Source organism: Gossypium hirsutum, chromosome D08, assembly GCF_007990345.1.
Source record: "Gossypium hirsutum isolate 1008001.06 chromosome D08, Gossypium_hirsutum_v2.1, whole genome shotgun sequence".
Lineage (NCBI taxonomy): Eukaryota > Viridiplantae > Streptophyta > Magnoliopsida > Malvales > Malvaceae > Gossypium > Gossypium hirsutum.
This window is the reverse complement of record NC_053444.1, coordinates 3,944,766-3,956,996: the sequence shown is the minus strand read 5'-3', so window position 1 is coordinate 3,956,996 and position 12,231 is coordinate 3,944,766. Positions and strand designations below refer to the sequence as shown.

The window sequence follows — 12,231 nt, the reverse complement described above, 5'->3', positions numbered from 1 at the left end:
TTAGATTTTATATAATTTTTTTTAAAATTTTCAAATAACGATATAATACTTTCTTAAAATATCGTATCATCATACCTTAATGGAAACTAAATTAGATATCGGTTAAATTGGGAGAAGTTGCTGAGTTCTAAAACTAGCATAGACAAAAGAAATTAAAGGACTAAATTGAGATAAATTGACAAGTTAAAGAACTAAATCTTGCTTTATACCAAAATTAAACACTAAAGGATTTTAAGGCAAAGAAGAGTCTCTCTCGGCTTTGTCTTCCTCCAATCCTCAATCCAGCTCTACTTTGCTTTTACATTACTCGAATGCTTCTCTTTCTCTCTCAGTATTTTATTTGCAGTCCCAGCTGCCATTTCCAGCTTCTTTTTTTGTTAGAGACGTTTCCTTTGGAGCTTAAATCACTGAGTTATTTGGATTGAAGAAAGTTTTCTTAAGCAAAAAAAAAAAAAAAAGGAACAGAGAAACCAGGTTGTTTAAACGTAATTTTTTTTCCTCTTTTGGATCCCAATTTTTAGTTCCACTTTAACTCTTTCTTTCTTTGTTTATCATTTCATGCATCCTACGCTTACTTGCTTACTTATACTTCTTTGGGTTAGTTTTTTTTTTTTAAAGGTTTTATGTTTGAAATCCAGGAAAATGGGGTTGGTTTCTGGGATGTTTATGGGGATGGTATTCGGGATTTCATTGATGGCTGGTTGGCGTCATATGATCAAGTACCGAAGCACTAAACGAATCGCCAAGGTATCTTTATTTCACTCAACTTTTTAAATCTGTTTAGATTTCGTTAATTATTTAATCGCAATTCGTTTAAATTTGCTATTTTTTTCATTTATTTATGAAATGAATTAAAGAGAACGCTGAACTTTGTAGTTGAGTGAGTACATTCATTGTAATTTTCCTTGTATTAAATGACCTCTCATTTTTTTTATTAGTAGATGAGTTAATTTTTTAAGTTTAGTTTCCTTGATGGAGCTGTGTCAGCTTAAGCATCCTCTAGTAGAAGGAATTTTTAATTTGCTACTTACCATCCTAATCAAATTTGATTGTATGTAGTAGGGCGGTTATAAGAAATTAATTGAGTGTTTCGTGGTATGTTGATGTTGGGTTGGGTTTGAAGTAGTGAAAGTGGTCAAATACCTGTAGAGGAGGAGAAAAAGGTTAGAGGGTGCCGGAGGTAGTTCTCCGGGACGTGTTATAATGCTTAAGTCAATGAGGGTAGCTCGAGAAAGGAAATGGGTAGAGTAAGGTGAGAATGTATACTTATGGTTAGCTGTGAAAAATGGGCTATTTATACCTGTTTGGGCGACTTTCTGAGCATCATGTATTTTCCTCTTGATGGGATTTGGTGGTCAATTGGTGAGAGGTATCAGTGACCATCCTAGTGGTAGAATCTCCTGTGGTCCTTGATGTAACAAGTGAGTTGACCTCTGGGAGCTCATAGGTAGTCGCATGACCTTCTAGAGTGTGGTCATGGTTATTGGGTGGAACTCTTGAGCTGTGCTTGGGTTGCTTGGTCAATGAACAATCTAGGCTCAATGGGTTGAACAAGGTGGTTTTACAGTAGCTCTTTCTTTGTTTTTTTCTTTTTTGGTATATTCAAATTTGTGGGAGGTGTATGTTTTTCACATGGTTTGAACCTTGGATATTGAGGCCAACTTACAAGTCTTTTTGTCACTACAATAGTAGCTTGTTAACTTCAATTTTTTTGTGCTTTCATGTATTTTGTTTCAAATCCTCATGTTATTTTAGTTTGATGCAAAAATGGGGAGGAGCATATGTCCCTTGCTCCATTTTTGGTTCGTCTTTATGGGCGGAAATCTGATCTTGCAACTTAGTGACCTTTTAAGCTTTCAGATGAATGAAACTTTTTGGATCCTTATTAATCATAATATTTGTCTTCTTTGACAGGCAGCTGGTATAAAAATTCTTGGGGCTCTCAGTAGAGATGATTTGAAGAAAATTTGTGGTGATAATTATCCTGAATGGATATCTTTCCCTGTCTATGAACAGGTTGGTTTAATGGTGTCAAATCAATTAAGATTCTTGTTAACCTTCTTTTAGGCTACTGTGGTTTAAGTTCAACCTGAAGAAAATCAAATTTCTCTTGTTTCACTTGTAAAAGCAAAAATTATTTCTTCACAGGAAGTTTGGAATTTTTCTAGACCTAATAATTTGTATATTCGTGTCATTGTTGTGTATTTTTGCTGTCATAATATTGCTTTATTCATATAAATTTTGGGACATTAATAATTCCTATATATAAATTTTGATATGTCCATGTATTTTGTCATGTATTCCTTTGTTACTCTGATTTGGGTATGACTGTGAAACACGAGCATGTTCTTTTTTCCAAGATTTCATGTATTTGGAGTCTTTGGAGGATCATATTTCTATACGCATGTTCAAATATGCATTGAATATGGGTGTTGGATATGTGTAATTCAAGAATAATAAAGAGTCAGAGCATAATAAGTGTATTTATGATGCATTTTTGTTGGTTTTATTGCCTAAAATATGCATCTTTGGCTACCAGATATATCTACATGTGTTAGGTATTGAATAAATGTACTTTAATTTTGTGATTAAGATTTTATGCAGTATAGTTGCTTACCATTTTATACTGTGGTTGGCCCTTTTAGGTGAAATGGTTGAACAAGCACTTGAGCAAGTTATGGCCTTTTGTTGCAGAAGTAAGCTGCTTGTTCTTTTTATGGTTATATTTACGACCGAACGAGATTTTGCTCGTAAAAGCTAAAGAATCTTAGCAGTGTGCCTTTTGTTTAACCGAGTGTTTCCACTAGAATAGATTTAATTTTGGCAACTTATTCATCTTTTTTTATGTTTTGTTGAGTGAAAATAATTTTAAATTTGCAGTTGTTTTATATGCTACATTTGCTCGCAGATAAACCTACATTAGGTTCACTGTTTAAATTATTTTGAAATGTCATCTTTTTAGGCAGCGTCAGCGGTAATCAAAGAGTCTGTTGAACCTCTCTTGGAAGAATACCGACCTCCTGGTATTACGTCACTAAAATTCAGTAAACTGTCTCTTGGTACTGTAGCTCCCAAGATCGAAGGTATGACTTAATGGAGAACTGTGACCTCATTTTGCTTGCTTTTTAGCTAGTGGGTTTTGTCATGTTTTCAAGTTGCAGAATTTTCTAATGCAAATATATGCTATTGCAGGCAGCTCATAATAAAGTGATAAATTAGTGTACCCCAAACCGAAATTTGCACATTAAGTATATCCAGAAAATCAATAATGAAAATTAGTGCTAAAATCTAAAACTAAATTAATATAAAACAAGGTTTTGTGTTCTTATGAGATTAGACCTGTGATATATTTCACACAAATCTAATAATCCCTTAATTTCCTTTTTGACCAATGGAAAAGTTAATCTAAGAATCCTAATGTAATTTATACATATATCTCGAGTTGTGGCTTCTCTCTATTCTAAAATAATTTTAATGCTTAAATAGTCCAAAAGCCTAGTCAAAGTAGAATCCCTGTTGGCCCCAAATAGTAATGTCCGAGACAAGTTTTCGCACTTTGCCTTCATGCCTTTTCTTTTTTCACACCTGAACATAGCATCCATGAAACCAATTGCCAAGGTGCTCTCACCACTTGAGTTGTTGAGTTCTTTTAGCATTTTATCTCCGTAATTCTGACACTCTTTGACTTGGTTTTGGTCCTAAAACAGACACCAAAAGTACACTTAAATTTCAACTCGAATTTAAATAAAGTTAACCTATGAACAAACTAACTACATTAAACTAATGAAAAAGCTAATCAACTAACCATAAAACTCAAGAATCTATTTCATTTTTAGCTCGAAAGATGATTAATAACTCTATACTTAAAGAAACTTTGTATCTGCTGAAAGGATAATCAACCTTCCTGATCCCCTGATTGTCCAAATTTCTTTCTTACCACGGCATTTACTTTTTTTATTCTCCCCATTGGCTTTTAGCTTATTCAAGTTATATCTCCCTTCTTTCCAAAGTTCTCGATCTAAATCTTTTGTGGAGAGTGTCTTGGTCTTGTCTTAGGTTTGTGATCTTTTTTCATGATGGAGCACTTTGGTTAATTTGTGAGATGGTTAGACCACGAGACTCAAATGTATGCATACATATAACTGGTTTTTGTTAGCAGGGACCTTTTTACTGCTCAATTTGATTTTTAAAGTTCTGTAAACTATTGTGAGTTCCTCGCTTTAAGCATTTCTACCAGCATGTTTGCTTACGCAATGCAGGTATTCGCGTTCAGAACCTTAAGAAAGGCCAAATCACGATGGATATTGATCTTCGGTGGGGTGGTGATCCAAGTATAATTTTAGGTGTTGAAGCTGCACTTGTTGCCTCAATACCGATTCAGGTCAGCACATCAGCAGCCTTTCGAACTTTTCATCTATATTAAATGCAAATGTAATTATGTTTCAACACTGTAACATACCGTATCACTTCTTCCATTTTATGAGTTCAATTCTTATGACATGAGATTATTGGTTCACTATTAGTGTGTTGCCCTATGATGCAGTTGAAGAATCTCCAAGTTTTCACTGTTGTTCGTGTCATCTTCCAACTTGCTGAAGAGATTCCTTGTATTTCTGCGGTAGTTGTTGCTCTCCTTGCAGAGGTATTGTTACATTGCTGCAAATGCAATGGGGTTTATATAGGTTGTTTGATGTCCTTTCTGCTTTCATACATTTTTTTTTCATTCAAGTTTTGCTACGAAATGTCGAAATTCGGAATAATGCTATCTAAACACTGATTCCTTTTTTAAATTCAATCAGCCAAAGCCCAGAATTGATTACACTCTGAAAGCTGTTGGTGGAAGCTTAACAGCGGTTCCTGGAATTTCAGACATGATTGATGTAAGTTTTCTTGGTTTATTTTCCCATGTTTTGACCGATTTGCTATTCTTAGATACACTAACTGAGATTGTAGATTGTTCCAACTTTATTGTATTCTGTAGGATACTGTGAATTCAATTGTCACAGACATGCTTCAGTGGCCACACAGAATTGTTGTTCCAATTGGTGGTATACCAGTTGATACAAGGTAATTCCAAAACATTGGTTCTCTGCTCTTTTTCCATTTTGAGTGATAAACTGAAAAACCAAAGAAAAAAGCTCTAGTTGCACACTTGTTTTGGTTTGAATTTCTCCGGTATGTTGCTTGAATATCAGTTCTTTTGTTATGCAGTGAATTAGAGCTTAAGCCGGAGGGAAAGCTGACAGTTACTGTAGTCAAAGCGAATAATTTAAAGAACTTGGAAATGATTGGAAAATCTGATCCTTATGTTGTTGTGCACATCCGACCTCTCTTCAAGATTAAAACAAAAGTCATCGAGAACAACCTGAATCCCATTTGGAATGAAACGTTTGAGTTGATTGCCGAAGATAGAGAGACGCAGGAACTGACTGTAGAGGTTCTGAATCAGTTTCTCTATTCCTCTTTTTTGCTTATGCTATCATCTTAGTGGCTAAGCCAGGGGGCAGTGGCCTTATCCCCCTTGGTTAAATGTTCTAATTGCACTTTTAGCTCATCTTAAACCTAAGTCATTTGATTTAATCTCTTTTAGCCCCTTTCGTCAATGGGAAATTTTCATTTTTGGCCCTTTCTAAAATTAATATAAGCTATTTTAACACACAATTTGTAGTTTTGACCCCCAAAATTTTTTTAATCTTATTCCGCCCCCAACAAAAATTCCTGGTTTGGCCTCTGCTCTCCCTCCCTCCTTATGTGATTATAAGTGAGATTTTTCTTGTCTGATGTGTTTTGGGAAATGGTTATAGGGGATATGACATTCCAAAACACTCTTAATACATGGAAAAACTTAGAAAAAACTGAGTACGTCCGTGCCATGCATATACTCGTATTTGACATTGATATTCTTCAAACAGGTTTTCGACCAGGACATTGGGCAAGACAAGAGGTTGGGAATTGCGAAATTCCGTTTGATCGAACTAGAACCGGAGACACCAAAGGAGGTTAATCTGAACCTTCTGTCCTCACTCGATACACTTAAAATAAAAGATAACAAGGACAGGGGAAGTTGTACCATTAAGGTATTGTTTTAGAATTTGCTTTCTTTATGCTTGATTTATTAGTCTTAATAGTTGCTTTTAATGTAATTATGTCCATATGTTCCTCCGATTTTTCTCTTTTCTTGAATTACCCATGTCGAAGGCATATTTGGCTTTGGGTATGGACACTCCAAATACCTGTTTTATCTACTTGTATCCTCCTTTTGCTTCTAGTTTTATCTATTTGATGCCCTTTTTTATACCATTGGAATGTCGAGTTTCATTTTTTTTGTTAAAATATGCTCCAAGTCTATGTATTCTTCGTATATTTTAAATTTAGTCCCTTTACTTTTATTTCAAGGAATTTAATTCTTCTACTTTTCAGATTTCAAAATTCAAGTCCAGTTCTGTATATCGTTATAATTTTTCTTCTAAATTCTAGTTCATTACAATGTCAGTTTTTTTATGTTACATAGCTACCAAGTGAGTATTTTTTGTTTTTTCAGAATGTCATACCAATGAATTTAAGAGAAAAATTTTAATGGTATTGACAATTTGACTTGAATTGTGAAAGCTAAAATAGAGGGACTAAAGTCCAAGTGTGCAAAGAGTACAGAGACTTGAAGCATATTTTAACCCTTTTTTTTTTTTTTTTTTTTTGTGAATGAGGTTTATCTTCAGTCAAGTATTGTATTTTTTTCAGATTAATATAGTCTCGATTTTATGCTTTCAGCTTTTGTACCATCAATTTAACAAGGAGGAACAGTTGATTGCTTTGGAAGAAGAGAAGAGGATCCTAGAAGAAAGGAAGAGATTGAAAGAAGCCGGAGTAATCGGAAGCACAATGGACGCACTTGACGGAGCGGCTTCACTGGTTGGATCTGGTGTTGGTATGGTTGGTACCGGTATCGGTACTGGAGTTGGACTTGTGGGAAGTGGTGTCAGTGCTGGAGTCGGGATGGTGGGGAGTGGACTGAGCAAAGCAGGAAAGTTCATGGGGAGGACAGTTACAGGGCATTCCAGCAAGAAAAGTGAAACCACCACCACTCCTGACGAAAGCAAGGAAGAAAATGGTGGTGCTAAGCCACAGTAACTCATAGAACAACTACTATTTCACCCCTTTCATTTTGGGAAGGTGGATAGTTCGTACCGTTCGAACCTCTTTTTTCCATGCTTGTTCCCACGATGTCCGGTTTCAACAGTTTGTAGCATGTAGTAATCAAACACAGCACTTCTGTTTGGTCTGTTATTCTCTGTTTCTGTTCCGATAGTAGGCAGTCATTATCTCGGATATGTCCGATATAGAAGTACAATCATGTATATAGAGGGTCTTTGCGAAGTTATTTTCGATATATGTTTGGATATGCCTTCGAAGCAACACTTAAAAGTACATTGTTTGCTGTTTTGTCATGTATCTGAATCTGTGTTTGTAACGAAATGTGTAATAATAGCAAGTTCCATGACTTCTTTCTTTTTGAGATAAAATTTATAAAAAATTTAAGATATTAAATATATTTATGTCAAATAAATATGGTTTCGTGAGTTTGCAGGACGTATTTCCATCAAGTGTGGTGTTTTTTAAATTCCTTGAATCCTTTTAGGTTCTTTTTAGAGTACGGGAGACAAGATCTTATCATGATAATAATACTTTCTGTCGAGGGTTCAAGACTCTCTCCTTAATAAAAATGGTTTTTCGATACCTAAAAATATTGGGTAAAAAACTAGTGAAAAGAAATGACTTGTGGGTACAAAAATTGGACTTAAAAGCTTTAACTTAGTGCAAATTAATAGATTAAATTAAATTTTCAGTGTAGTGCAAGTGTGCATACCCTCTTTTTTTTGTATTTTAGATTAAATGAGGAAAAAGTGTTTATAGGGGAAGAATTCAAATCAATCAAAAGAATATTCAATATTTTGGTGCAAGGGATTGTCAATTATTAACATCATACATTCAAAGACTTATCCAAGTGTAGAGTTGGGAGGAAATTATAAAAATGTTAGGGATTTAATGAGAAATTTTAATTTTTTTGGGTGATTTAGTTAAAATTTTGAGAGGATTAATGAGAATTTTTTTAAAAAGAAAAGAAAAGAGGATCTAATTGAAATTTTTAAAACTTTTAAAGGGTTTAATTAAAATTTTATAAAAATTTTAGGAGCCTAATTAAAATTCTAACTTTTTGAAGGGCTTAATAAAATCTTTTCAAAATTTTCGAGAGCCAAGGCCAAGGGCGAATTTATAATTTTTTTAGTGGGTCAAAATTAAATTATAATTTTTTGAGAGGTCAAAATATAATTTTATTATTTAATAATTTATGATTTCATCATCCTTAAAGTGATGAAACAAAAAAATTATTTTTTAAGGGGGTCAAAGTGTATTTTTTTCCATATTTTAACTTAAAATTCAATTATTTAATAAGGGACTAAATTGAATATCTTACATTTGGGGGAGGCCCCTTGCCTGCCCCATTAAATTCGTCCCTAGCCAAGATTTTTTAGACTCTTGTTACGATACATGATTAACTTTAGGAATTTTCTTCTATTAGTTTATTTAATTATCTTTAAGAGATGATATTCAATAAATTTAGAGTTCGAATCTCAATATCTGCAATTAATTATATTTTCAAAACTCTTGAAATACTTAATAAAAGTTTTTTAAATTTGGGAGAAAGAAAAGGGGGCAATGCCTCCTAAAGACCGGTATAGCATTCCACTAATGATTTTTAGATTCCACTTTTATTAATTTATTCAATTATTTTATTAATAATTTTATTATAAGTTCGGATCATATTTGTTATTTTTGACATAATGTCTAAAACTATCCATAGCCTCTCCCAACCCGTAAATAGGAAGATAATGCACTTCAGCGCACTCGAACCCTCTTTCTCCTGCATTGACAACAATACTCATATGTAACGATGGATTATATTCACAGATGATAGAAGTAAAGCATCTTCTAATCATATATATATATATATACTTCGCATATAAAAGGAAGAATCGCATGAACAAGCAAAGCCATATTCGTATATAGAAAATGGTATTTTATAGAACAAAGAGCAATATCTGGAGTTTTCAATCACTCATCTCAAGCATATATTCTTGAATCAACCACAATCCATCTTTTCTGTATGATATATGTATATATATATATTTATATATATCATTAATATTTGAGTTAATTGCATTGAACATCTTTAAATATGATTCTCATTTTAAATTAATTTTTAAATTTTAAATCATTTTAATTATACCTCTAATCGAGGTTATGTCAATTAGGTCATTCAGTTGCTAAAATTATTAATTTAATTGTTAAATGACACGCTAGATCTTATGTGATATAATTTAAAATGAAAATTTTAGATATTGTAAAAATAGATATTTTAAAAATCTTAATTTTAGGTTTTTGAAGTTTTTACTTAAGCTTAATCATTCTCTCTTTCTTTTTTTTCCTTTTACTTTTTCTAATTTCACTTATTAATGGCAAAACCCGAATCGTCCAATGGCTTCCAACCGATTCACTTCGGATTGAGTGGATTTTTTATTTTAAAAAGTGGGTGTGGGATAGGATGGATTTTTTTCTTTTGGAAAGTGGTATGGAGTGGGTATGATAATTGCTTACCCCACTCCGACGTGCTCCACTATATGAAATTATCATTTTATCTTTGTATATATAACTATTAAAAGGGTAAGAATGTTATAATGTATTATAGTGAAATTCATATATTTATGTTTAAATACTCCTTGAAGAATCAAGTTTAAATATTTACTTGGCTTTAAAAATATTGAAAATATTAAAGATAAATAGCAAAAATTAAATCGAGACAGAGCAAGATAGGTGGGGTAAGGATGAATGCATCCAACATTCATAAAGACAATTATGGTTTTCACGATTATACATTCATAGTGGAGTGGGTGAGTGATGGAGTAGAATGTGGTGGATTTAGTCACATCTGTCACCGTCTTGCTCCATTACCATATCTAGTTTTACTGTATTGTTAATGTTTACTTTTAAAAGTTATGCAACAACATTATATATATATGTTAAAAAGATTGTTTTAAATTTAGTTGAATAAGTGTCATTTAACGATTTTAATAACAAAATGACATAATTGATATAACATTGTTAGTTTTAAGGATATAATTAGAACGTTTTAAGTTTGGGGAGAATTTAGAATAAGGTCATAGTTAAGGGATATCTGATGCAATTAACTCTTAACATTTTAACAATTTATCAGTCAAATTTATCATTTATTATGTATATAAAATTTTCAATGCCAATATCTCTATCGTAAAAATCACAATATTGTCTTTATTAATACATATTAAAAGTTGATTTGTTTTTTTATTTAAAATAAATAGTCAAGCATTTTTGGTTTATTCAAAACTTACCTAAAAATGAAAAATTACATTATAGTTAAATAGTTAAATTATTAATCATATAAAAAATTATAAAAATGTATAAAACTGCTTTAATTTGAATAATTCTATTTTATATATATTTGAGATAAAAATGGATATTGTTTATTAAGGTAATACATTAATTAATTGAATCAATTTCTGACTTCATAACCGATTGAGTATTATCTTGGTTGATACTGTTACTGTTACAAGTTAAAATAACTAGGAAGGTATGAATTCGAATGCGCTTAATAGGGTGAGCAATATTCGATTCGACTCGAAAAATAAAAAAAAATTAATTTTTAAATTATTCGAATTGAATTAATTGAGTTAATCGAATAACTTGAACCAAATATAAAAAAATTTACTTTACCCAAAACCCCCAAAACCTTTTTCCTTTTATTTTCTTCCCAAAACTTTTACTTCTCCCAAACCTCAATTTTTTTCCTTCTATTTTTCCCAAAAACTTTTTTTTTTCGAATTTGTCTACTCTTTATATTATTGAATTGTTTAATCATGTTGAATCTTTACCAATTTCTGTTAAAATTGAATTTTTATGATGCTATAAAATATTCGTGTTAAAATTTTCTGTTGGTATCAATTTCACATTGTATCTTTAAAATAACTTTTATTAAAAAAATCACATTTTTTTACATTTAATATATTTTTTTAATTTCAAAAATCAGAAGAGTTGAAGCAACTAAGTAAGTAAAGAAGCTAAACCATATATAAAAGATTAATAAATAAATTATGAGGGGATGAAAGTTAATAACAAAATTGATTGCGGTGGACCAATTTATGGTGGGTGGCAGTGGCTATAAAGACCTAAAGTCATTTTTTTTTAATTTAACCCGAACAAATATATTTGATTCGAATTCCATCTCACTTGATTCGATAAAATTTCAAATCAAGTTAGGATGATAAAATATGATTCATCAACTCGATTAACTCAAAATTTTTTCATTCGATTCAATCAAACGCTCACCTTATGCTTAAACACATTTTTCATGCAATAAATTTTAGGAAGTGTATTAGTTAACATGTTAAATTTAAATTGCTCATGCAATAAGTTAATGCGTTTAAAATTTTGTCTACATGTTTTAAACACGATCCACCTCAAATTCGAACCGACATTTAATGTCCAAATCTGAATTGACATTTAACATCTAAATTTCTATTAGATAAAAAACATCGATTGATATAACACAAATACTTTGAAATTTTAATTAAAATATTTTAAAATTGAAATTCGATTTAAAATCTAAATCATAATTTAAACCAATTATATATATTGATGTTGATTTAGCTTTAAAAACTAATAAAGTTGAAAGTTAAAACCGTTTATTACGTTCCGTCTGTTTAAAGAATGAAAAATGGTTACAGGATAGAGTTAAGCCATACCCTTAATAAAATAAAGGCATAATTTCAAAAATACCCTTAATATTTCTTTTTTTGTCATTCTTATTCACAACGTTGCAGTTTTTTTCAGAGAAGGCCAAAATTGACAGAAACCGTTAGTCAACCAACGATTAACAATTTTGTGTGACGTGGCAAGACTAAGCTCTTTGTTTATTTCTCTTAATAAGAATAAATAAATAAAAACCCAGAAAATTATTAGCTTAAAATTTTCAACTTTTCTTTTCATTGGTGCAATAGATTTAAGCAAAGACCCATTTCTCTTCTTCATCTCTCTGTTTTTGCGCTCTGTTTAAGAGTGTTGGACTGATGGCGGGTGGTTGTAGGGATAAAGCGCAGTCGTTTCGTGGATCTCGAATTGACTTGCTCATTGTGATCGGTG

At 31.7% G+C, this 12,231-nt stretch overlaps 1 protein-coding gene across 2 annotated transcripts; it reads left to right on the top strand.

Annotated features, from left to right (window-relative positions):
- The first annotated feature begins 200 nt into the window (after nucleotides 1-200).
- Nucleotides 201-7,498, top strand: LOC107921723 (calcium-dependent lipid-binding protein). Of its 2 annotated transcripts, none has more exons than XM_041099569.1 (12): nucleotides 201-474; nucleotides 639-747; nucleotides 1,915-2,016; nucleotides 2,646-2,696; nucleotides 2,963-3,083; nucleotides 4,260-4,381; nucleotides 4,544-4,642; nucleotides 4,800-4,880; nucleotides 4,982-5,067; nucleotides 5,212-5,437; nucleotides 5,913-6,077; nucleotides 6,769-7,498. In XM_041099569.1, the coding sequence occupies exons 2-12, from the start codon at nucleotides 643-645 to the stop codon at nucleotides 7,126-7,128; spliced, it is 1,518 nt and encodes a 505-aa protein (XP_040955503.1). In that variant the 5' UTR covers nucleotides 201-474; nucleotides 639-642; the 3' UTR covers nucleotides 7,129-7,498. The 2 variants fall into 2 exon arrangements, with proteins under 2 accessions (XP_040955503.1, XP_040955502.1); XM_041099568.1 differs by having other exon boundaries at nucleotides 251-485.
- The last annotated feature ends 4,733 nt before the right edge of the window (nucleotides 7,499-12,231 follow it).

Excerpts from the sequence above, each read along its gene's own strand:
- LOC107921723 (XM_041099569.1), top strand. The coding sequence starts at position 643 with ATGGGGTTGGTTTCTGGGATGTTTATGGGGATGGTATTCGGGATTTCA. Across the intron at positions 748-1,914 it reads GCACTAAACGAATCGCCAAG|GCAGCTGGTATAAAAATTCT; the intron begins GTATCTTTATTT and ends CTTCTTTGACAG. Across the intron at positions 3,084-4,259 it reads TGTAGCTCCCAAGATCGAAG|GTATTCGCGTTCAGAACCTT; the intron begins GTATGACTTAAT and ends TACGCAATGCAG.